Source organism: Mastigoproctus giganteus, chromosome 3, assembly GCF_048544385.1.
Source record: "Mastigoproctus giganteus isolate SK-2022 chromosome 3, ASM4854438v1, whole genome shotgun sequence".
Classification (NCBI taxonomy): Eukaryota; Metazoa; Arthropoda; class Arachnida; order Uropygi; family Thelyphonidae; genus Mastigoproctus; species Mastigoproctus giganteus.
The window spans coordinates 219,511,154-219,538,968 of NC_143577.1; the positions used below are offsets into that span (position 1 = coordinate 219,511,154).

Here is a 27,815-nt window from a genome sequence, read left to right on the forward strand (position 1 = left end):
TGGCAAGAGACCAGAATGCTCAGCTACCATTAGGGCAAGAGGCACATTTTCTACTCTTAACCTGATCAAAATCTAGTTTGGACTGATTAATAACTGCTTTACAATTGTTGCTAGCTTTGGTGTAGGCAGAAATTGAAACTGAAAAATTGGAAACAAACCAATTATGATATGCAGCATTCTTCTCTTGAACAGCCTTATCATTCCATTCCTACAAGAATAATTTTACTGACACGATCTGAGAAAACTGTCAGAAAAGTGCAGGAATGTTGTATGTTCTGGCTTTTAGTTTCTTTAACTGAGACATAGTGCTGTAGTCATTTTTTTGATACGTTGTTAATGTTTTATTGTACTGATTGACCAAATTGGTAAATGGTATCGGGCCTACTTCAAGATAAGTGAAGGTATCTGATATAATTGAATCTAACTTATTTATATAATCAGTTTTATTGAGTATTACAACTGTATCTTCTTTACTTGCTCTCTAAATAATAATGTCTTTATTTTCCTGAAGTTCACATAAAGCTGAACTTTCATGTGTATACAATTTAGGAAGTCCCATGTCTTTTATGTTCTTCACACCAACTGTACTCTGATCAGAACATGTTGATTATGAATCTGCACATAACAAATGTACATGCCTAGCTCTGTGTGAATGTCTGCAGCCAGTACCACTTGTCTACAGCTCTACACCATAAAAATGTTTGCTGCTTAATTTTTTGAAATATAAATCACTTTATAATGAATTCACATTAGCCTGGGGTGATAGTGAGGTCACTAAGCAGAGGTTACCTGTACAATGAAATTATAGTATCTTCTGATTATTTCTGCTATTGGCATCATGTTGTACTGGGTGTGTTTTGGAACTTTCTTCTTCTTCCTGTGCCTTGTGTGGTCCCCTGGATGTTTTGGAAATGGTGTTTTTTATTCAGATGTTTTATGAATTTTGAGTGTAACATGCTGTTTACTATTAGTTGATGCTCTTAAACAACGAATCATAAATTCTTCTTTGAATTTTTCTTCTCAAAAAAAAAAAAAAAAACCTGTTGAGAGAACAATTGGATTGTGAGATATGAAAAATCTCACAATCCCTATTTCTTTTTCCTGCAGTATTGTACATCTTTTATATGCTTTTCCATTATTTTGTTTATAAGATTTTGTTTTATAAGATTCTTCTGCATAGGAGGAATTGCAAGAGAACGGTGAAAAATATATGGAGCCTCCAGAATTAAGTAGGGGGTTACTGCTTCTTAGAGAAAAGGGTGGTGATCCTTTGTAATAGGTCTGGATGTTGTGAGATCTGACTTCTTTAATTATGGCACTACTGCTATTGTTGTGTATAATTGAGTGGAGTGATCATGCTTGTCTCTCATCTAGTTACATTAGATATAGCATTCAGTGCCATACAATTTTTTGTTTCCGTTGATTTTCAGTTTTACCCATTGAGTTTAGCATGTTTCACATTAAATTAGCTTTAAACTTCAACTATTCACCATAATTGCATAATAATTGATTTCTTTACTTTATTTACCCTCTGTAGGCCTTAAGATGGGTCAGCGTTTTAAAACTATTTTAAGTGTGTATATTGTGGTGCAAAAGCATTTTAATAAATATCTTAAATGAGTTTCACCTGGTATAACAGTGTATATTTAATTATCATGTATTAATACTCATTATTTCCAGTTACTTTGGCAATGTGCACGTGTGTGTGTGTCTGGTACCTTGCCGACTGGGCTAGCCGGGTGGGTAAAGTGCCTGCCTGGCAACCCAAAGGTCACGGGTTCGAATCCCGCCTCGGGCTTGGATCAAAGTACTGCAAAAACCTTGGGAGGTGCATTATGGCCACAGAAGCTGATGCGCCAACAACTACCAAAAAAAAAGTGTCTGGTACCAATGAATACAACAAAATTGTGCCACGATTTTCTCCTAGCTTCAACTTACAAGATCTCATGAACATCTCGAATAATTAAAACAATAAATAAATAAAAAATTCACCTGCTTAACGTAAGAACTACACAAACAATACCTTTACCAGAATTCTTATTAGAACTTTAGAATTATAACTATTATTGATTGCATTCATTGTACATTACAGCATGTTTCTCTGACAACATAAATACAAACTTGTAATAAGTTACGTAATAGGAAAGAAGTTGTTGACTCCTGAAATTGGCACTAATATACACCTCAATCAGATCACCTCGCAGGTGCCTAGTCTCCAGACACTGTAATTTGCATAACTTAAGCCTTTCTTCGTAAGAGCAAGTTGAGTGTGTATGTTATACAATTTCCCATCAAATGGTGATTGTCCTTTCTTTCATAAGAAGATGGTCAGTAGCACTAATTATCTGGATGCTTTAGCTATTTTCTATATACTGCAGGTGGAACAGCTACAACCAAATGTTAATTTTTGTAGAATGACAGTCAGTCCTCTATATTAGAGTTAGAGAATACGTAGATAGTACATTTCCAGGCTGGTTGGTGGATTGGATGAGGAAGGCTCATTTCTTGACCTCCCCACTCTTCAAATATACCTCCTTTGAATTTTTTTCTTCTTGGATTACATTAACGAAGAAATGTATTGCACTAAGGTTCAACCCTTTATACATATGAAGAGTGCAGTTACTTCCGTGAAACTATAGATACTGGGCAACAGGCAGCATGAAATTGAATATTGTTTTACTCTTCTCTGAGCTGCAAATGAAGCCCATGTGGAAACATTATTAATGTTTATATGAGAACCTTTTGAGTTCTTTTAATTAAAATAAACTGTTTCTCTTTCTCTTTGTCATAAAAAGAAAAGAATACTTTTCTTTTTATGACAGTTTGTAATGCAGTGAAATAATATATATGCCTACCCTGTATATTTTATTATATTTGATATTTGCTTAACTATAAAATAAACAGTTCTTTCAAGTGTAATTCGGTGGGAAGCATGTACTTTAATGCTGTATTTGTATTTGTTTTATTCAGTTATGTCTTTTGGATCGGAGATCTGAATTTTCGACTTGAAGATTTCACAACTGGTCAGATCTTGTCTTTAATAAAGAACAAAAATTTGAAAAAACTGCTTTCTAAAGATCAGGTGAATATTTAAGTGTTCTGTAAGCATTAATTTGAGAGTACAACAGTTTGCCATTACCTTAGCCATTTCCTATTAAATTATACATGAAATGAGCATTTTGTAGTTTACCATTTTGCTTTTAATTTTTGAAGAATGAAAACTTGTTTATGCAATAACCTTTCTATGATTTAATCATACTATTTTGACTCAGTAATAATCTTGGACAACCAAAATAACATAATCTCTTGGGATGTTCAGAGTATATCTTTAGAAAAAGTTTGTCTTTATCTTTTTTTTTTTTTTGAGGCAAAAAAATTCATATCAGTGTTTATATTCTATGATATATTTTTAAACTTTGGTTTGATAAAAAGACTTAATTTAATATGTATATCAAGAAGTTTATTGCTTAGATAACCAGTGATACTTACTAATCGAAAAAAAGTTTTGTGTTGGAATTTGGGAGCAACAGTCTGAATGGAACCTGAACAGTGTCTATTGTTTAGGTTCAGCACTGCAGACATGCACAGAGGACTGAATGTTTGCAGTGCCACCTTTGGACTTTCACTTGTATGTCTAAAGTGCTAGTAGAACTGATGTTCTGGTCAACCTATAAGCTGTGTGGGCAGAACTGCAACAAATCTACTTGATCCACACCAAAATCTTTTCTCATTACCAGAGTAATACTACTAGCTTGTACTAAAGGTCAGAAGTGGTCAGTGTTGTATTTGGACTCCAGAATGAAATTCTGGCTTTCCCTTTCCTCAGCCAAACCCATCTGTCATATGGTGTTTGAGTGATATGTCTTTAGAGGATATGAAGATCACGAGAACATGATATGTAATACATTGATTTTGAGGTTGCATCTTCAAACAGATATAGCTCAGTTTCTAGTTAGACAAGGAATAATATCACTGTCACTGCTTTGCCAGTGATTGAAGGGAATAAGAGTGGTGTTGCACAGTGCTGTAGTTGTAAAATTAGTAGAAGGTATACTCTACGAATTTTACGAAAAGCAGAGAGTATATTGTGCATTTCAGGCTTATTAATTGAATGCCAGAGGATATATGGCATATAGCTGTGTGTGTGTGTGTGTGTGTGTGTGTGTGTGCGTGTGTGTGTGTGTGTGTGTGTGTGTGTGTGTGTGTGTGTGTGTGTGTGTGTGTGTGTGTGTGTACACCAACACGAACAGCATATATATTTAAAATAATAAAACTATAAATATTGCCTAAGAATCAAATTCCAATAATTTTCGGTAAATATTTTAATAATATTTGTTTTTTCAAGTTTTTCAAAAACCAGAAGGTATATGCTATTCAACTAAAAAAAAATCCAGAGGGTATATGGCATATACCTGCATATACCCACCACTACAGCCCTGGTGTTACATCAACGAGACAACATTTTGTTAAAAAGTTATATATATGAGGGGCATTTTAAAATTTCTTGGCCTGAATATGAAGGATTTATTTGAGGGGGCTGGTAACGTGTTACTTTTCAACTCGGTCCCCTTTGGAATCAATACGCATTTGTGCTTCCATTGCTGCAATTCGTTGATTCTAGCTATGAAGAAAGTTTTCTCTTGGGCCTCCAAGAATGTAGCCACTGCAGCAGTAATGTCACTATCGGTGAGAAAATAGACCAGCCAGGTATTTTTTTCAAATTAGAAAATACAGTCAGTTCTGCTATAACGTGCATTTTCGCAACACGAATTTTCTCCAACGTGATTGATATATTAGGGAACAATGCGGGTATAACATGATTTTCGCATTGGCTCATGCGCGATTTCGTCTGTAACACCAGGTGAACGTAAAACCCAGCACCAAGCTGAACATAGTGACCTGCACAGCAGTATATACAAGTTTAAATTTAAAACGTTAAATGCATGAGAGCTATATTTTGCATTTACTGTAATTGTGTTGGTTGGAGAAATTGTTATCAAACTTATCATTCGCTGTATTCACAAGATTTTCTGTTCAAACAGAAATTTTGTGAGACAGGATAGTGTGAGCAGAGGAGCACATTTCTGGAGGTCACTACCATAAAATTAAAAACAATTTGCAGTTCCCAGTTTATTGGTCTTTTCAGTTAGTGCAGTCTAATTATAAATGGGTAGTAAACTTGATCTTATTGCATTTGTAATAATACCGATAACTGGAATTCTGTTGGTTTTTACATAATGGTGAGGCCAACCAGGCTAGCCGGGTGGGTAAAGTGCCTGCCTGGCAACCCAAAGGTCGCGGGTTCGATTCCCGCCTCGGGCTTGGATCAAAGTGCTGAAAAAAAAAAAAACCTTGGGAGGTGCATTATGGCCACAGAAGCCGATGCGCCAACAACTACCAAAAAAAAAAAAAAAAAAAAAAAAAAAAAAAAACATAATGGTGAGATGTGTTCCCCCTTCCTCTTCAATCATGTAAAAAAATTAAATAAACTTTCAGAATCTTCTCTTTTGTTCGTGCCATGTTCATCGTTATTGATTGCTCATCTTTTTTACTGTTTTAAATTTTACAATCCAAAAAAAAGAAAAAGGAAAATGTCGGTGAGCAGAAATATCAAACAAACAAACTTCATATCTTGTCAAGGTAAAGTGCTATATTTACTGTAATATTTATTTATTTATTAGAAATTTAAGATGTTTAAACCTCTGTTAGCAATATTATTGTGTTTCTAACTCTTTTTTACTGTTTTACTTACCAGACTGAACATTTTTTTTTAATGCTCTGCCCCTATCCCTATTTTCCTCATAAGTTCTGTTGTTTTTAATGTGTGAAATACCATACTGCGGAGGTTTTTAGGAACACATGTACTGCATTATAGGTGAAAGTCCAATGGTGCTAGATCTGGTGAATATAGAGGATGGTCTGAGATTTCATAGCTGCCCTCATGCAGTGCAGTGCAGCGCAGCACAGCTATGGCAATAACAGACCTGTGAGCAGACACATTATCCTGGTAGAACAAGAATCCTTTGCTCAGGATTTGATGTTTTTTTGCACAGACACCTCAAAAGTTTTACATAATATGCCTCAGTGACTTTCTCACCTTTGTGAAGATAATCCACTTATAACACTCCATCAGCATCCCAAAGAACTGGTGCCATCTTCTTGCAAGCAGAAGGAATCAGCTTAGCTTTCTTTGGATGGGGACAAGAGCTCTGTTTCCAGTGTTTGGGCTGCTTTTTTGTCTCTGATTGAAAGTGATGGATCTGTCTCATGCATTGTCACAAGCCTTGCAAGGAAATTTCTGGATTTGCTTGAAAATGATGAAAATGTTCACTTGACTTTAAAACTGTTGTGTGTTTTTGATCTGCTCTCAACAACTTATAGATTCATCTTGCTAACACCATTTTCATAGTGCATTTTCTGTTATTATGTGGTATACATGTTCAGATAAGATGCCCAAGATGCTGGCAATGTACCGAACTGTCAATCATCAACAGATAGTGCACACTCTCAACAGCTTCTGGAATGATGCTGGAGCTTTTATATTTGCCTGTTGCATGTCTTCCACAATGTGGGTCATCTTTCAGGCTCTCCCTCCCTCATTTAAATTCTTCTGCCCACTTCTTAACCATGGAATAGAAAGGGGCATCCTCCTCCAATCTTGTAACCATATCCTCCTGAAGTGCCTTTGGCTTTAGTCCCTTTTCCCATAAATACTGGATGACTGCATTGTGACTGATTTGTCCATCTTTCCTCATATACACAACTTTGTTGATTTTAGAACCCTTAATTAAAAAAAGATGTTGATACTGCATGAAACTTAGTGAGTTACTATTATACATTAACCACAGAAGTTTTTAACACTGTACCACTACCCTTTCCTACTCAGGCCACAAACTTTTCAACCCCCCCCCCTTGTACTTTGCTTGTGTGTTTAAAATATCTTAAAATTAGCATTAATATAAGAATGGCTAACTGATAGTAACAGGTAGACTTTTTGTATCTGCACAAAAGAAAAGAAGCACGCACATGCACACACACACACATACACACACACACACACACACACACACACAAACACTTTCCACATTGCCACAGTATTACCATCCAATTCTACTTGCCTTCTGTTACTACCCAAGATTTTATATTTGCCTTCTATCAGTGAGAATATACCCATCTTGTTTATTTTATTGATCCCTTTCAGGGCCTTATACGTCTTAACTAGGTTCCCTCCCCACCTGAAGATGTATGCAACTTCACAGTCCATTCTTTTCTTCATATAGTCAATAACCACCCTTCGTACCTTCAAATAATCAGGAGGACTGTCAGCTTCCCCAGTTATTTCCCTGATCAGTGTCATTAAGGGAGGTTAGAAACAGGAGGAGTCTTAGCACTGAATCTGAGGGATTCTATTTACCATGCCGGTCTTCCTCAAAGAATATCCATTTATAAGAGACAACTCTCTGTTTCTCATCATTTAGATGAACCCTGATCAAAAGGAGCTTACCAATAATCCCAATCTACTCTGGGTTATATAATAACCTTTTGTGCAGAACTGTATCAAAAGCTCTACTAAAATCAAGCTAAATAAATGATAAGGTAAATTGTGTTTTTGCTCTCAGATGTTACCTGGCTGATCAGGGCTTCATACTTGGACATAGTATTCCAAGTGCAGTCTTATAATTGCCTTATACAGTGGGATTATGACCTCCCTGTCTCTACAGGCTATTGTTTGATAAATCATATTAGTGAATAAAGGAGGCACCATCAATGACATGTGGGTTGTTTATTATAGCAGTGGGGAGTGATGGCACCTCCGTAGCCAGGTGGGCAGGAGCAGCAGTGTATAGCACACGCTTCTTGATTAGACTGGGATTCGAGCCTGCGACCACCAAATATGGAGGATGCCGAAAGGTCAGGGAATGACCACCGCATATCCAAGGAGCAACATAGCCTTAGTTGCTAATGCTTCTAAAAACCAAATAACAACAACAACATGGGGAGTGATGTTGATAGAGTGAATCCTATATCCACATGCAGAGAAGTGAACTGAAAGGGAAATTTAACCAGAGATATGCATCAAGGTTCTACTTTCACCCTCTTCAAAGAATGTTTGTGAGAGACAAATATAACATATGGAAAGAGACACATCAACCAACAAAACATACTTAAGCAGTTATAGTGAATGTGTAAGGGTAGTAAAATGTAAAAAATGTGTTTATATGGTAATAACAAGGACATTGTTAATAAATTGAATAAATTTGAAATGTTCAAAGAACTAACTAAGACTTGGTGTCATCCGAGTCTCAGTTAGAAATTGATGATGAGGAATTTTACTATACTGATTATAATGTGTTTGGGAAAAATAGAAAGGGACACAGTGAAGGGGATTATGGTTCTTATCAAAAATGAAATGAAAGCAGACTGCTGCCAGAGTCTAATCAAGCCCAAATGAATGTAGAATCGGTATGGTGCAAGTTGCTTGATGATAATGGAAAGTTGATAATATGCTGCAGGTCTAATGACTTTGAGAAGTATGATAAAAACCTGTTTAGGCAACTTGAATAGGCAAGCAAGACTTTAATTTTATGGGTGGCTTTAACTTACCCCTTATAAATTGGAATTCTTAGTCAAGCTTTACAGAATCTGTTTTGTTTTGTTTTTTTCTTTTTTTTTTTGAATCACCTGGATGATTGTTACTTATTTCAACATGTCAAAGAAAGCACAAGAGACCCAAATATCCTTGACTTGGTTCTCACTAAGTACTCAAGGATTGTCAAAGATCTGACAGTACAGGAAGCATTAGCAAATAATGACCACAGTGTTATAAAATGAGTAGTGTCCAAAGAAATTTCAGTGATCAGAGACATGGACTATAGAGTTTTGAAGGTCTTCTTAGGCTCTATCAATATAGAAATTTCATGCAATTTCATTTGCCATGATAACATGTCACTGGATATGAATGCTCTGTGGGAAATGTTTAAACAAATTATCTTGGAAGCTACAAATGTATTTGTTTCAGTGATCACAAAAGAGGATAATAAGAGAGTTGACAGATTTTATATAGCTAAAGAAGGAAGCATAGGATAGTTACAGATAATTGCATGACACTGCCACATATGAGAACTATGAGCAAATGTGTAACAATGCTATGGATCAGATCAGATTTAATACTCTTAAGAACTAATAGCTTGCTTGTTGCATCATTGATTTTTGCACCCACTGGGTGTAAACCACTTCACCTTTTCACTCCAATCAGGGTAAATCAGACATCGGGATACGTTGATCTGGAGTGAGAATCCAACAAAAAACTTCTGAAAACTTTTGATTGGTTTAACAAATATATAGGTTCTCAATTCGAATCTTAACAAGCTTCTTTCCATCTGCAGTCTGGTAATACTATATAATTTTTCCTAACCAAATCACAATTTATGAATTTCTCAAACACTGGAAATGTTGTTTGCCTTAATTAATCATTCTGATTATTTGTGCTTTATGATCTCCTGCCCTGTTTTTCATTTCCTTTTGCTCAATGTCTCTTTATCCCATTCAGTCGATTTATTCTCCTTGTTTTAACTTTTCTACTGAAATTTTTTACTCATTAATTTTCGTTAACTTTGTTTCTTGTTAACAGAATAGATATTCCATCACTCATTTAACACAGTGTCTTTTTTTTCTTCCAACAACTTTGCAAAATTTGGAGTAGATGTCCATAGGTACCTGAAATTACAAATTGGTATTGAATTTGAATGTTTTCCATATAAAATCTCTTTCTCAAAAATTTTCAGCATTCCTTTCTATTCTTTTTTCTTTGGTCTACTACTGTTTTAAATCTTTTTATCATAACGTTTGAGGTTAGAATATTATTTAATAATATTTAAGATAATATTAAATATTTTTCATTTTATTTGAAACACTCGTACATTATCTCTACCTTGTCTTTCGAACAAATATGCTGAAGATTTGTTTGAAACAAGAATAAAGCATATCAATACTGGCTTACATCTAAATCCCCAACTTTATTTTCTGTTACAGTAAATCTTTCAACAATTGTGTGAGTAATTAATAAACTTGACTTCATTTTGAAAAGTACATATGATATAAATATATGATAACAATTTGACATGACATATCAAAATCTTTCATATGGCAAATTCTGAAAGTGTGAATATGTTTAATGAATACAGCAGCTGTGAATGAGTGTCATCTATCACCTAGTATTGCCTAGTAACACAGAGGGGGCACCACTCCTCTGTGTGTGGTGTGGGTGCCACACCTCAACCACTGCTTACGTTGGTTCGCACATGGGTGGTCATCTCCAATATGCTGGGTACCAGATTTCAGGGTTTGCACATGGGGGTTATATCCAGGGTTACTAACAGTCCCTGGCGTCTCCGTAGCCAGGTGGGAAGGAGCAGCAGTGCGTAGCACACGCTTCTTGATTAGACCGGGGTTCGAGCCCGTCACCACCAAATACGGAGGATGCGGAAAGGTCAAGGGAATGACCACCGCATATTCCCGGAGCAATATGGCCTTAGTTGCTAATGCTCCTAAAAACCAAACAAACAAACAAACAAACAAACTAACAGTCCCAGAATTGTGAAGGTGCAAGCAGAGGATTTGGCTGTTACAGACCAACTGGACTTTGCCAAACTTAGGTACACTTGGCTTGAATGTCACCTGAATATCAGTTCCATCAACATTATAGACTCCCAGGTGGCAAGCACAGCTTGGCATGCCTGAGAGAATGTCTGTGACAGCCTCAAGGACTTCAGTGTGAAGAAGCTTACTAATTACTTTGAGGTGTATAAGGCCTTGAATGGGTTGAGCACACTGAATTCTGATGGGATCCTTCCACTTGTTCAGATTATGAACCTAAGGGGGCATAAATTCAAATTAAGAAAAGACAGATGTAGAGAATAGATGTGCGGAAATTTGCCTTTAGCCAGCGGGTGGTTAATTGCTGGAACAAACATCCATCTGTCGTTGTGGAAGTTGATAGGTTAAATAAATTTAAGGAGGAACTGGACAGACATTTGGAGGGAATGGTGTGATTTTTTTTTTTTTTTTTTTTTTGGCTGATGCTGCATAAGCTCATACACTTGCTTTCTTGCATCACATGCCACTACTACTACTACTACTATTATTACTTTTTTTTTTTTTTGGTAAAGAATGGCTAACTGCTTTGACATCCAAGAACATATGTAAATTGCAGCAAGGTATAAACTATCAAATTGTGAAGATTAAAGATTATGACAGGCTACACATAGAAGATATACATTATTAAATTCCATAATGATTATGAATTGTGTTGCAAAGTTGAAGACATAAGTCCAAATAAATCTGGAAATTAGAGGGGAACAGGTATTCTGTGTGTTGTCAGGCACTCAGTCTAAAACACTGATGGATCCAATATCTTTTTATTACAGAAGATTTAGGAGAAGTCCGGTTGGCCTGCCTCCCTAAAATCCACTCATTAGCATTAGTAGAGGCATTTGATGCAAGAAAGCAAGCTTATGCAGCATCAGCCAAAAAAAAAATAATAAATAAATAAATAAAAAATAACCACTTCCACTTCACCCCTCTGTTTGTTCGAAATACCTGTCCAGCTGAGCCTTAAACTTATTTAGGCTATCAACTTCCACGACAAGGGATGGAAGTCTATTCCACCAACCAACCACACGCTGGCTAAACACTCATGTACATCTTCTTGGTGGTAAGCCCTGTTACGTCACTTAGGTGGCAACGAACATGTAGAGTGGTTCTCTTCAAGATGCCTGGTCAGCATGAAGAGGAAAAGGCCAAACCCTCCAGCATATGACAGCACGACGAAACAAATGGCCCTCAGTCCCCAGCGGCTTTCACTCCCCCTCTTACGGCAGCGAGAGGATCAGAGTGGAAGCAGAAGGTGCTAAGAATCTCTGGGTACGACCAGGCTACCACTCATGGAAACTGAACTTGGCCTGTTACAACGTAAGATCGCTCATCAGTGAAGACAGGATATTAGAGCTGGAAAAGGAACTAGAAAATGTGAATTGGAATATCATCGGTTTGGCTGAAAGAAGAAGAAGAAATGAATCACTTATAAGTTTACCAAGTGGAAATCTGCTGTACACCAATGGAAACAGTGAAAGGAGCGAAGGTGGAGTTGGGTTTCTGGTCCATAAAGATATAAAAAAACAACATTTTGGAATTCAAAAGTACGTCACCAAGGGTGTCAAGACTAATACTCAACATTTCTATGAGGTACAAGCTAAAGGTTATAATGATTTATGCACCAACATCAAGCCATGATGATGAAGAGGTTGAAGAAATGTACACCGAAATTGAGAGTCTTCTAGATGAGCAGAAAACCCACTACACTATTATTATGGGAGACTTCAATGCTAAGGTTGGAAAAAGACAAAACAATGCAGAAAGGGGAACTATAGGAAATTTTGGAATTGGTGAAAGAAATGATGTGAAAGACTAGTGTAATTTGCAGAATATCAAGGATTGTCAGTAATGAACACTTTTTTCAAGAAAAGGGTGAAAAAAAAGTGGACATGGAAGAGTCCAAATGGATTAACAACTAATGAAATCGACTTCATCCCCACTAACAGAAGATATATTGTGAATGATGTTACCGTCCTGGATAAGGTAAATGTTGAAAGTGATCACAGAATGGTAAGATGCACTCTTGATATAGATGTAGAAAAGGAAAAGACTGACTTGAGTAAATAATACGAAGGTCTTTGAGATAACTGAAGAGGGAAAAAAGCAGAATGTACTAGAACTTAAGAACAAGTTTGAGCTTCTGCAGACTGCTCAGGACCAAGATATCGATGAGGAATATTACAACTTTCTGAAAGTGATAAAGCCCAAGAAACCTATAGGGAAAAAGAAATCCAAAGAAGAAAAAATTAGTCAAGAAACACTTAGATGAACCGAAGGTGACAAATGAAGAGCAAGATAAACACTGACAAGGAGAAAATTGAGTTATGCAAAATTGAGTTATACTGAGTTATGCAAAGCCATTAGAAAGAGACTCAGAGAGGACATAAGAAGATTTAACACAAGAAAAGTAGAACAAGCATTAAGGGAAAACAAAGGACTCAAATCAGCAGCCATGAGCAGTAATACAGAAAGACAAATGATACTGAAACTGAAGAATAGCGATGGTGTACTTATAAATAGCAGAGAAGGCATAATTCAAATAGCAGAAGACTACTATAGAGAATTATACAAGGAGCGAGGAAATGATGCCAGCAGTGGGGAAGATGGATCGCAAATTAGCAACACATACAACATACCCGATATTCTTCCTGATGTTAAAATTGGGAGGAAGAGACATAACACAAAAACTGGCAAGGCTCTTCACAAAATGCATTAGAAAAGGTGTGACGCCTAAGCAGTGGAATAATGCAATCATAGTTTTGCTCCATAAGAAAGAAGATAAATCAGAAATTGGAAATTATAGACCAGTTGGCTTGTTATCCGACATCTACAAGTTGTTCACAAGGGTCATTACTAACAGATTAGAAAGAATACTTGATGAGAATCAGCCGAAAGAGCAAGCTGGCTTTAGGACAGGATTCTCAACAATGGATCACCTTCGTGTAATATCACAGCTAATGGAGAAAGCAAATAAATATAAAACACCATTATGCCTGGCATTTGTGTATTATGAAAAGGAATTTGACTCCATACAGCATAAGGCAATGTTTCGGGCACTGGAAAGACAAGGCATAGATGTGCCTCCGTAGCCAGGTGGGAAGGAGCAGCGGTGCGTAGCACACGCTTCTTGATTAGACCGGGGTTCGAGCCCGTCACCACCAAATACGGAAGATGCGGAAAGGTCAGGAAATGACCACCGCATCTCCCGAAGCAATATGGCCTTAGTTGCTAATGCTCCTAAAAACCAAATAACAAACAACAACAACAAACAAGGCATAGATACCCCATATATTATGATTTTGAAGAAAATATATGAGAACGCTACCTCCTTTATTAGACTAGACAAAGACAGTTGCAAATTTAAAATCGAGAAAGGAGTTCGACAAGGAGACACAATATCTCTGAAGGTGTTTACTGTTGCCCATGAGGAAGCTTTCAGAAGACTAGACTGGCCTCAGAAAGGAGTCAATGTGAATGGAGAGTACCTAAACCATTTACGATTTGCAGATGACATTGTGGTCATAAGCCACGATCCCAAAGAATTAGAGGAAAATCTTAATCAGTTATGCACAGTTAGTAAGGATTTTGGACTAAAGATGAATATGGCTAAAACAAAAGTAATGATGAACAAGTATGCCACAGAAAGGGACATAATGATTGAAGGAGCAGTAATTGAAAAGGTGGAGTCATATACTTATCTGGGATAAGTCATTAGCTGTAATAATGATAAATAGCTAGAAGTCAAGAGAAAAATAAATTTTGGATGGATAGCATTCAGGAAATATAGTCACATACTGAAGAGCAAAGTCCCAGTTTGTCTGACGTGTAAAATAATGAACCAATGTATACTCCCCACCTTGACTTATGGAAGTGAAACTTGGGCACTTGCCAAAAGAATGGAAAAGAAGCTGAGAACTACACAGCAAAGAATGGAACGAATTATATTGGAAATCATACTGTTAGAAAAGAAGAGAAACACATGAATTAGGCAGCAAAATCAAGTAAAGGACATAAACTAAAGGATATTACATAAACTAAAGGACATAAACAAAAGGATATAAACTAAAGAACTAAAATGGTCTTGGGCAGGACACATCACTTGAAGACATGATGACAGATGGACTAAGAAAATAACAGAATGGTACCCAAGAGGAGCTAGAAGAAAACCTGGAAGACAAAGGCGGAGATGGATAGACAAAATTCATGAGTTTGTAGGTAGTAAATGGATGGCCATTGCACAAAACAGAAGGAACTGGAAAGTTGCTGGAAAGGCCTTCATCCTGCAGTGAATTGAAAATGGATGATGATGAAATCTGGAAATTTGTGAAATAGTGAGCACTTAAACCTGCATGGAGTGTAATCTGCCTTTGATTTCTTAAATAATTACAAATTATTCTTAGACATGTCATGTTACTTTCTGTACCACCTTCTTCACTGACTGTAAAGACAGCAGAACCAGTAGATTATATTGACTTGATTTACATAAAGAGTTAATTTGACTACATAGAATATTTGATTACATAAAATAATGTTTAAGATCCAAGTAAATCCACATGAAAGGCTACTAGAGGAAGTGGAATAGCATGTTAACACGTGTCATTCCATGTGTTTAGTCCATACTATGTTGAAAAGAAACTGCATTACTGAATATGGAAACCTCCTTATGTCCAAGAACTGTGTTTGTTCGGAATTTGATGAATGTATGTTATTATATCAAATTTCCAAGAAGTTTGAATAAACACAATAGAATAAAATTGATTTTTTCATGAATGGTCCAAAATGTGTTTTCAGACTTCACAAATTTCCAAGTAGAAGAGTAAGGGTAATGAAATAATAGCAAAGAAAAACAAGCACTAATGCATAACCTTTTTATATATATATACTGTCTTTTGTAGCTAAAACAGAATAAAACTGATTATTTGTTTAGTTTATGCACTTACTGTATTCGCATAATAGTAATCAATATGCAAATTAAATTATTTAACATAATTTTTTTGGGATTGAGGTGAGACAGGTGTCTGATGAGTCATTTTAAATTTTTGGCAGCTAAAATGAACATTTTAATGGGGGGTGGGAAGGATTCTGCTTAATAGTTTTGGCAGATATTTCCTATACACCATCCTTGTCTTATTCTTCCCCCTTCTCTCTCTCTCTCTCTCTCTCATTTTCATTATTAAGGTAGCAAAAGATTCTTGAACAAACTTGATGATACCAGCATGTGTTTTTTTTTTTTTCCTCTCCTCTGGTCTGAATTCATTCTAATCTTAGCAAAACCCAGAGACCTCCTGTCTAAATTTAATATCTTTTCTGCAGATGAAACAATAAAAGATGTCCTAATTAAATAACAAAAATATTTGCTGCAGTTACATGTTATATACAGGGTGTCTCAAAAATATTGGTACAAATATTTAGGGGAGATAGGTAACATCTAAAGGAATGTGAATCGCACAGGAACCCATAACCGGAAACGTCACCGTAAGTCGGTACACGGCGCTGTTCATCAGTTTGCGAGAGGGAAAATTTCTGGTTTACTCATTCAAGAAGTAGTCGCCACACGAAGAGCATGCATCGATATATGAACTGTGAGCTGGCAGACATGCACCTAGTGTATGGATTAGCAGAGGGCAAGGGACGAGCCACTCAACGAATTTATGGAGAACGCTTCCCAGACAGACATGTACCGGACCACCGTTTGTTTGCACGTGTGCATCAAAATTTGTGCGATTATGGGTCATTTAGAGGTAACAAGAGTAGTGCGGGCAGACCACGTTCGACACGAACTCCCACCATGAAAAAAAATGTGTTGAATGCCATCCAGAATAATCCTACTACCAGCACACGTGCCATTGCCTCTGCCTTAGGAGTGTTCTCGTTGCAGTGTACAGGTGTCTGGCATGACGATTCCTTACACCCCTTTCATCTCCAAAGGGTTCAGTTACTGCTCCCCCAAGATCATCCTTCACGTGTGGCTTTTGCGCAGTGGTTTCTCTGAGAAAGTGTTCAAGACTTGAATTTTTCAGCCTATGTTTTGGTCATGGATGAGGCTTATTTCACTCAGGAAGGCTTATTCAATCAGCACAATGCTCATGTGTGGGCTCACGACAACCCACACAGTGTGCGCCCCCATGCGGCACAACATCGCTTCGCAATAAATGTGTGGGCGGGTATGGTCGGTGACTGCTTAGTCTGCCCATACCTGTTACCATCACGCATGAACTCCGCTAATTATCGGATCTCTCTTGAACAAGTTCTGCCAGGATTACATGATGATGTTCCAGCAAATGTGAGACGCAACATTTGGTTTCATCATGACGGGGTGCCTGCCCATTATGGAAGGTGTGTTCGTGACCATTTGAACAGGCGTTTTGGGCTTCGATGGATTGGCCGGGGTGGACCCGTTGCCTGGCCCCCACCCTCGCCTGATTTATCGAGCCTTGATTTCTTTCTGTGGGGGGCCCTCAAATCTATCGTGTATGGATCGCCTGTGGAGACGGAAATGGATCTCGTGGCGAGAGTCGTCTGCGCTGCTGCTACTGTCAAAGAAACTCCAGGTGTGTTCGACCGTGTCCACCAGTCCATGCTGCGTCGGTGTCTCATGGTGGAACCTTCGAGCATCTGTTGTAACATCATGAAATGCACCCATCTCGTACTCCATTATTAATATTATGTCAAATAAATGTTTGCCACTAATTACTGTCTTGTGTCATTTCTGCTTCTTGTGCCTCTGCTACTACTTTCCCGTGACGTTTCCGGTTATGGGTTCCTATGCAATTCACATTCCTTTAGATGTTACCTACCTCCCCTAAACGTTTGTACCAATATTTTTGAGACACTATGTATAGTGTCTCTAGTATAGTCAGGAAATGGACTGTTAGTGTCAAATTGTTTTTAGTTTGAATATTTTGTGATATTGTCATACTGTGGGCATTGGCATTTGTTATTCTTGTCTTCTCTCAAGAAAGTTATCATTCACACAGATAGTAATAATTACTGATTTTTCTATTTTAACTTTATCAGCCTTCTCCCTCAAAATGCCTGACAGTTCGCTCATTGGAACAAAAATATGCATGACTGCGATATATCCACTCATTTGACAAAAAAGTGTTAGAATTAGCAATCTAATATAACTTTAATGCAAACAAAAACCTACAATTTCAGACTGCAGTAAAGATTTATTTTTGTTTTAATGTATGGAAAAGTAACATATACTAATACATAAAAATGAAAAATAATGCAGTGGAACTAATTTTAATAAATAACAGATCTTTAAATTAAATTATAGCAATTATGAGGACCGGTACAAAAGTAATGCCTCCTAATTTTTTGCTTTCAAATGTTGTGCCATAGATCATTTTGCTACAGTATCGTGTACAATACTGTAGATGTCTGACATTGTTGACAAACCCCGAAGCAGCCAGCCAGTAACATTGATCCAGTAAGAGCTGGATCGATGTGCTGATCAAAGAGGACTGCTGCATCACAACACACAAATTGTGCAATGCAGTAGGTATAGGGAAACCTTCTGTGATAACCATCGTAAAGGAACTAGGCTCCAACAAGGTTTGTACCCAGTGGGTTCTGAAAATGCTGACACATGAGCACAAAGAACCCTGGAAAGTCATCTGTATGGAACTTCTCCATATCTTCTCTGCTACGAGTGAAGGAGAGGTTTTTCTTTCACACAGTCACAGGTTATGAAACCTGGGTCCACCGTTATGACCCTGAAACAAAGAGACAGACAATGAAGTAGGACCATCAAAATTCACCGTGCAGGAAGAAGTTCAAAAGACAGCCATGTCAACCGTGTTTTGGGACAAGATGGGGTCTTGCTTGTGGATTTCTTGGAGTGTGGCACAACAATCAATGCAGATCATTATGTGGAAATGTTGAAAAGGTGGAAAGCCCACATCCGTAGAGTTCGACCGGACAAAATCTGTAATGAGGTTCTTCTTCTTCGTGACAACATGTGATCTCACACCAGTCTGCACACGATGGAGGCCATTTAAAAACTGTGGTGCTCTGTTCTTCCTCACCCCTCGTATATATTCTGGATCTTGCACCTTCCAACTATCACCTCTTCAGCCCGCTAAAGGATGCACTCTGTGGGCATTTTGTGGATGATTACCAGCTCAAGCACAGTGTTTGCAAAACCCTCCGGAGCAAGAATAAGAACTTTTACAGAATTGGAATACAGAGTCTGACTTAGAGGTGGCGGAAATGCATAGAAAATGGTGGTGACTTTATGGGGAAATAACAGTGTTTATTAATGATTGAGGATTAATTGGTGTAAAAGGCATAGTTGTAGAAATTAAATTTTTTGCCAAAAAAAATAGGAGACGTTACTTTCATACCACTCCACGTAAAATTTATTAATTCAGCAAAATGATTTTATCCCCAAGAAGTTTGTTGCAATGGGATTCTACTTCAGTGAGTGTGTGTGTTGTCCATGTAAAAAAAATAATATAAGAAATTATTCTTTAGCTCCGCCATGCAATGAAGACAGGTCAGGCATTTAGTGAATTTACTGAGACACCACCTTCCTTTCCTCCTACGTACAAATATGTAATAGATGGCACTGAATTTGATACTGAGTAAGTATATATAAGAAAGTTTCTTAAGAATAAAATGTTTATGGTTCTTAATTTATAACATTGATAAATAAAATAATGTTATCTTTATTCACTTTTTTTTCTGAAATGTTGTTATAAAAGATTTGTATTGCTGGATACAACATAATAATAATAGATTGGGCAACTTTCTCTATGGGATTAATAAGATTAGCACATGCTTCTTGATTAGACCGAGGTTCGAGCCCATGATCCACCAAATACGGAGGATGTGGAAAGGTCAGGGAATGACCAGCGCATATCCCCGGAGCAATGTGGCCTTAGTTGCTAATGCTCCTAAAACCAAATAACAACAACAACATCTCACCTTGCCATTGCAAAATACCAATTCTCTACTTCAGTGATATCCAAATTTTTTTGGTGATTGGTTACATGAAACTTCTGGTTTGGGATCATATATAACAGGGTACTGAAAGTTCTGTAGCTATGAAGCAGAGGACTCACACCAGTAGTTGTGTTTCATTTTTAAATTTGGTCTACAGAGTTGCACACTTTCTCCATTGATGCTGCATTGCAGCTGTCCCACATATGAAAATGATTTTTCAGTGCCTCAGAAAAATGTTTTCATCGTCAAAATAAGCCCTTCGTTTGTTTTAAATTTTTGTCCATCCAAGTGAAATTTAAGTTTGGGAAACAAAATTAAGTCTGACTGGAACAGATCTGGTAAATAAGATAAGTGTGACAGTAGTTTGTACCCACTGTTACATTTCTCGAAGAAATGTAAATGAAACCAATCACACATCATTGCTGATGTAATAGTAATAGAGGCACATGATGCAAGAAAGCAAGCTTATGAGCTTATGTAGCATCAGCCAAAAAAATAAATAATAAATAAAATAAAAAATTCACACAACCATTCCTTCTAAAAGTTTGTCCAGTACCTCCTTGAATTTATTTTAGCTACCAACTTCCACAAAGACAGATGGAAATTTGTTCCAGCAATTAAACACCCACTGGCTAAAGACAAATTTCTGCACATCTAGTCTACAACCGTCTTTCCTCAATTTGAATTTATGCCCCCTTAGGTTTGTAATCTGAGCAAGTGGAAGAATCCCATCAGAATTCAGCATGCTCAACCCCTTCAAGGCCTTATACACCTCAATCAGATCACCTTGCAGGTGCCTAGTCTCCAGCCATTGCAATTTGTAGAACTTAAGCCTCTTTTCGTAAGAGTATCCCTTCATTCCCCTCACCAATCTTGTTGCCCTTCTCTGTACACACTCAAGCAAACCTACATCCTTCCTAAAATGAGGCCTCCAGACCTGTATGCACTACTCCAGGCATGGCCTGAGCATTGCCTTATACAAAGGGATAGTCACCTCCTTTTCCCTGTTAGCAAAATCCCTATATGTCATTGACAAATTCCCATGACCTGCTGTTGCAGCCTGTCTGCATTGCTCAGAAAACTTCATATCTGACTGCACAATTACCCCCAGGTCTTTTTCATTTTAAGTGTAGTATTGCAGAGTTGATACGTTTCTCTGGGGTTACTTCTACCCATATGCAGTACTTTGCATTTGTCAATGTTAAACTTCAGTTGCCACTTCTCATCCCATCTGCCCAAATTATCTAGATCCTGTTGCAGTAGCATACTGCCATTACTGTCATTAATAACCCTGCCAACCTTTGTATCATCTGCAAACTTCAACACTAAGCCTGATATACCTGATATAAATATACAAAACACAGTGGGCCCAACACCAAACCCTGTGGGACTTCACTAATAACATTAGTCCACGAAGAACAGTATCCATTGATTACCACCCTCTGTCTTCTTCCACTCAGCCACCCTTTTATCCATTGTAGCAACTTACCCTTAATACCATTCTGCTCCAATTTGTACAGTAGTCCTCCATGCTCAACAGTGTCAAAAGCGTTCCTGAAATCCAAGTTTGTGATATCAAAATATCATTTTGGTGAAATGAGAACTCTTCTATCAGCATTCCCTTTCTTAAGGATAAAATGTTTGTGGTTCTTAATTTATAATATTGCTAAAATGAAATGAAATCTTTTAGACTTGATAGTATCTCATAATTGAGGTAATAGGTTAGCATGGTATATTGCTGCTACAGTTTGGCTTGGCGGAATATATTCCATTGTTGTTATTTCTTTGGAATCCCTAAAGACTACTGACATCATCTTTCCAGCCTATAGACCTGGTTTTTGGTTTGGTAGTGGTGAACTTGGTGTTTCCATTGTTTTAAATGCTGCTTTGACTTAGGCTGATAGTAGTGGATCCCTGGCTTGTTCATGATTACAAATATGAACAATTTTCTGAATCTGCTTCATAATGTTCCAGAAATTCTGAGGAAGTCTTGCACTAGTATTAATTAGTAATTGAAGTAACAAATGATTCAACGGAGCAAGCTGATACAGTATCTGCAAAAAAATCCCCATTTTTCCATAAATTTATTCAAATTACCAATTTACACATCTCTATCCTGCAGCCATCATTCCTGAATTTCAATTTATGTACCCTTATGTATATTATCTGAGTGTGAATAAGGAAAAGATGTCATCAAGATTAAGCTTAGTCAATCCATTCAAAGCCTTAAACTCCTCAGTCAGATCTCCTCCTAGGTGCCATCTCCAGGAACTTCAATTTGCAAAACTATTGCTCTTTCTTGGTAAGAGCGGCCTTTTAGAATTTTCAGGAATTTTCCCTTCTAGCAAAATTCCTGTATATCATTGATAAAAGTCCATGGGCTGTCTGAGCTGGAATGACTCCAAGCTTGAAGTCATTTCACCTCAGAAGAAGCCAGGTGAACCGAGGTTTCTAGGGTAAAAGCTGACTTCACCAAATGTGGCTACACAGCCCGTGTGTTGGACAAGTGCTCACTACAAGCACAAGAATTTGCAACTCACCCGAGACTCTCGCCCCCTCATGACAGGGAAATGGTATCTACTGCTTATATTCCATATTACCTGGACACCTCAGATCAGATTAGCATTAGTAGAGGCATATGATGCAAGAAAGCAGCATCAGCCAAAAAAAAAAAAAAAAAAAAACCACCCATTTCACCCCTCCATTCGTTCGAAATACCTGTCCAGCTGAGCCTTAAATTTATTTAGGCTATCAACTTCCACAACAAGGGATGGAACTCTGTTCCACCAACCAACTACCCGCTGGCTAAAGGCAAATTTCCACACATCTATTCTACATCTGTCTTTCCTCAATTTGAATTTATGCCCTCTCTTGTGAATATCCTGAGCAAGAGAAAGAATCCCATCGGCATTAAGCATGCTCAAACCATTCAAGGCTTTATACACCTCTATCAGATCACCTTGCCGGTGCCTAGTCTCCAGACACTGTAATTTGCAAAACTTAACCCTTTCTTCATAAGAGCAACCCTTTGTTCTGTTCACTAATCTTGTTTCCCTTCTCTGTACTCATTCCAGCAGCTCTACATCCTTCTTGAAATGAGGCTTCCAGACCTATGTACAGTACTCAAGGTATGACCTGACCATTGCCTTATACAAGGGAATAATCACCTCCTTATCCCTGCTAGAAAAATTCCTGTATATCATTGACAAGACACCATGAGCTACTCTTCCAGCCCGTCTGCACTGCTCAGAGAACTTCATATCTGTCTGCACAATTACCCCCAGGTTCTTTTTATTCTCTACCACTGTCAGTGTAGTACCACAGAGTTGATGCGTTGCTCTGGGGGTTACTGTTTCCCATATGTAGTACTTTACATTTGTCCTTTTTATTCTCTACCACTGTCAGTGTAGTACCACAGAGTTGATACGTTGCTCTGGGGTTACTGTTTCCCATATGTAGTACTATGCAGTTGTCAGTGTTAAACTTCATTTGCCACCTCTCAGCCCATCTGCTCAACCTTTCCAGATCCTGTTGCAGAAGCATAGCGTCAGTAGTGTCCTTAACAACCCTGCCAACCTTTGTATCATCTGCAAACTTGGACATTAAGCTTGATATACCATCATCAGTATCATTTATAAATACAGAAAACAATAATAGACCCAACACTGAACCCTAAGGGACTCCACTAATAACATTAGTCCACAATGAGCAGTGTCCATTGATTACCACCCTCTGTCTTCTCCCCCCAAACCATCGCTTTATCCATAGCAGCAATTTGCCTCCAATGCCACACTGCTCCAATTTGTGCAGCAGTCTTCCATGTGCAACAGTATCAAAAGCCTTTCTAAGATCCAAATATATAATATCAATGTTATTCCCTGCATCCAGTTCTTTTGTGACTGAATCATAGTATCCAATCAAATTGGTCAGCAAGACTTTCCCTTAACAGAACCATGCTGTGTCCAAGCTATAACTGAAGTCTTGTCTAGATGATCCTGCAGTGCTTCTTTAACCAGTGCCTCCGTTAATTTTCCTGGAACAGAAGTTAAACTCACAGGTCTATAATTACTTATGTCAGCCTTTGATCCTCCTTTGTGAATTGGGGTCACATATGCACATCTCCAGTCTATGGGTACCTCCCCTTAGTCCAAAGAAGCTCTCATAATTATGGCTAAGGGTTTGCTTACTTCCTTTGCTGCCTCCTTTAATATAACTGGATAGATCCCATCCACCCCAGGTGCCTTTTTTATGTTTATCCTCAACAATATATCCTCCACTTTCCTCTCAGTTATTACAAAATCATCTAGCTCACTGCCAGAGTTTACTTCACCTCTGGCATTCCCCTTCTGGTATTCCCTCATGTGTGAATGTAGAGGCAAAATATTTGTTTAGTTTATTAGCCACCTGAGCAGGATCCTCAACTGTTGAGCCATCAATATCCAGTGGACCAATCTGATTCATCCCATTCTAGACATAGGTAAAGAACTCTTTGCTGTTTTTCTTTGCATCCTTTGCCAAAAATTTCTCATAATCCGCCTTTGCTTGCCTAATCTCCTTCGTGACTTGGTTACAGACCAGCTTATATCTGTCGTAGGCTTCCATGTTACCCATTAATTTATATGTATCCCATGCATTTTTTTTCTCTGCCACATGTCTCATTAGTTCATCTGACATCCATTTAGGCCTAAACCTTAAACAATATTTCTTAGTTGGTATTTAAAGCCTAGTAGCTTCCAAGATTAATTCTTTGAATGATTCCCATTTTGAATTTGCTGTTGGTAACATCATCAGTTGGTCCCACCGTATAGAATTTAAATACTGTCTCAGACCTCCATAGTTGCCTTTACGAAAGCAAAAACTCTTCCCTTTACCCTTGATGGTACTTACCTCTTTGAGTAAATCCCACTTCAGTACACTGTGATCACTGCCACCTAGTTGTTCCTTTACCTGCAGATTCTTGATGCATGAAGAATCACTACTGATAATCAAATCAAGAGTATTACTCCCTCCAGTTGCCTCCCGAACATGCTGCTGTAGAAAACAATTATCCAATAAATCCACAAAAGCCTTGCTAGTGTGTGAGTGACCAACCCACAAATTCCAGTCAATATCCGGGAAATTAAAATCCCCCCATTATAAGACTCTCTGATTTACTGGCCCACTCTATTTCTTCACAATTGCTCATTATATTCATCAGATTCATTAGGCCTATAACACACACCTACTCTCATATTTCCTTTTCCAGTGCTTATGTCACACCAAACAGACTCAACATTGCATTGTCCACCAACATCAATTGGATCCACTTCCTTTGATTTTATGTGTTTCTTAATAAATATAAAAGTTATAGAATTCTTATAATACCGTGATAATAGACTAAGTATTAAATAACAAATGCTTAATGTACGGTACTCACCTTGAATATAATCTGCAATAGTTTTATGAAGAGACTGATGGCAAAATTTAAGGTGGAATAATTAAATTAATGAATTAAGGCGGGATAAAAAATAAGTTAATTTAACGGAATTTAAGATAAGTGCAAGGAAGCAGAAGTGCACCACTCCATCCCTGGTCGTTGTAAGGTAGAAAATTTATAAAGCCAGTAGTCATAACAACGGACTTTCATTAAGTTATTACATGTTCAGTTGGCGAAGTAGACACGTGCTGTTCAATTCATGTTCAGTTGACGAAGTGGGGAGTAGACACGTGCTGTATTAAAAGAATTATCTATACTCTTGTGATGCTCTTTGGAACACGTGGAAATCTCAAATGTGAGAGATTCCAGGCCGGAAAAAGATTAAAGGGGAGTTTCGCATTTATAATATTGAGATTAGAACAGTGTCGGAACCATTCAGTGATGAGAGCTTCATATTGAAGAATTTTGTGGCTGGTTTTAAGTCTAATAATAGTGATAGCAGAATCGATTAGGGGAGTATGATTGTGGGTATGGGCATGTATTGTTAGTTCCGTGCTAGATTGTCCAGTTCTAAAACTATTATAGTGGTAGTATGTGGGAGTATTAGAGGTTTTGGTAGAACCAAACCTTGTAGTACTACCAATATAGCAGGCATGACAGTTTGGATCACATTTGATCAGATAAATTATATTGTTCAAATCGCTAGTCAGGTACTTATGTGTGTCTTTGTACGTATTAAATAAGGATCCGAGTTTATTATAAGCTGAAAAAATGAGGGAGATATCTGTGCCTGTAAATACTCGGCAGAACTGTCCGGCAAGTTCACTATGGTAAGGGAGGATGATGTGTGTATTTGCCTTAGTAGTGGGTTTGGATGGGTTGTTAATTTTACTTTTGGCGGCAGAAATGGTGTGTTGGATAAGTTAGGTTGGGTAGTTCCTAGCTATAAATTTTTCTGTGAGGTATTCAAGTTCGTTAGTTAAGTCATTTTGTGAGGAACTATATTCTCTTCATAAAACTATTGCAGATTATATTCAAGGTGAGTACTGTACATTAAGCATTTGCTATTTAATACTGTGTTTCTTAACTAACAGCATAACCCCTCCTCCCTTTCTGTAAATATTGTACTCCCCAAATTCCAGTTCTGCTGTGCTTATGTCTGTGTGACACCATGTCTCTGATATACCAACAATATCTGCCTTTGATGTCTTGACTAGCACTTCAAGCTCATCGAATTTATTAATTATACTCCTAGCATTGGTGTACGTGGAAGTATACATGCACCTGTTTCTACTCTTAGTTACCCTAACACAGCCCATGTATTTACTTGTTCCACTATGACTCCCAGCAGTCCTGGAAGTTCCCATTGCCTTGCTTTCCAGGCTGCTGCTCAATTGCATTTCAATAGAAGTAGTGCAAGAATCACTTTTACCACTGCCTGCGGCTACTGTTACTCTATTAGTCCGTGTCTCCCCCCCAAGCTAGCAATTTTCCGACCCACCTAACTCTGCCTCGATAGCATCAGCAAATATTCTTGCACTCTTTCTATTTAAGTGTATCCCATCCCTGTAGAAGCTGTCTCTCCTGTTAACAAGCACAGACCAGGCTGAGAAAAATTCTACCCCTTGAGCCTTACACAGTCACTCCAGGGCCGAATTGATCGACAAGGCTCTCATCATATACTCCCTCCTATCGTGTCTGGACAGAATTGCAGACACTTTCAAATTCAACCCTAAGTCACGGCTTTTTTTTTTTCAACATTAACCTGTACTTGTTAAGTAATTCTGCCGGTCTCTACAATGTCATCAATCTTTGCCCCCCTGGGAGACATACTCCTAGTCCTGTTCCATCTATCCTTTTTGCACAATATGTTCCCCGTTTTCCTGACAATAGAGTCACCTACAACAACTAGTTCCTTTGGGACCAGTGCATTCTGCATTGGGGGTTGCCGCTGTGTTGCATGATGTTCAAGTGCAAGCTCTGCCATTGATGTGGGCAGCTGAGAGCTTGATGGGGCCCCTCAATTTAAATCCTTCGAGGGCATCCACCCTGTCCTTCAAGCTCTCATATAAAAGCCCATAACAATGCCGAGTTGGTGCCTGATTTCCTCTCACTCCTTACATTGCCCACACACCAAGACATTCCCCTTGGCAATATCATGTCCCGTTCCTGATTGCTCCACAAACATCAAACAAGCAGTGCATATCAATAGACTGTGATTCAGAGGACAACCGTCCCCCTCAGTTCTCCCTGAGCCACAGCACTTCCACTAGTTCAAGCCTTTTGCTTTGCTGCTCTGGTCTGAGTCATGATTTCTATTCAAATTCAATAAAATTCCAATACAAAATATAACCCTAAACCTATATTCCAATGTAGATATAATACTATACATATGTATTTCAGTATCTAATATTATCTCCGAGTTATGTTATATGAATTTCTAATCCCCTGTCAACTTATATGTATTAATTTATGATGTTACGTTTGTAATAACTAGGTCGCTATATTTATTTAGTTAAAAAAGTACAGTTCAATTGACAATGAAATTTAATAAGATTAATAAATTTTATTGATTAATTGATACTACTATACTCGCTATCCAGTTTTCTGTTAAACCTTACGCTAGCACACGTATCGTATAAAAATGGTGGCAAATTTCGAACGGTTAATCTACAGACACGAGGTATTATTTACTTTCCAAATTGCGCTATCTAAATTCAAAATAAACCACGGAGCTTGACTAGGTCTATAAGCTACTCATAGAAAATAATTTAATCTAAAAATTAAGTCAATA

General features: G+C 37.7%; 1 protein-coding gene across 2 annotated transcripts in view; it reads left to right on the top strand.

Moving 5' to 3' along the window:
- LOC150088732 (inositol polyphosphate 5-phosphatase K-like) overlaps nucleotides 1-27,815 on the top strand; it is a 218,490-nt gene that overhangs the window by 148,749 nt on the left and 41,926 nt on the right. For both annotated transcript variants that reach the window (XM_090370883.1, XM_090370884.1), the window contains exons 8-9: nucleotides 2,971-3,082; nucleotides 19,135-19,244. In XM_090370883.1, the coding sequence (XP_090227009.1) occupies nucleotides 2,971-3,082; nucleotides 19,135-19,244 (222 nt within the window). The remainder of the gene's footprint in view (nucleotides 1-2,970; nucleotides 3,083-19,134; nucleotides 19,245-27,815) is intronic.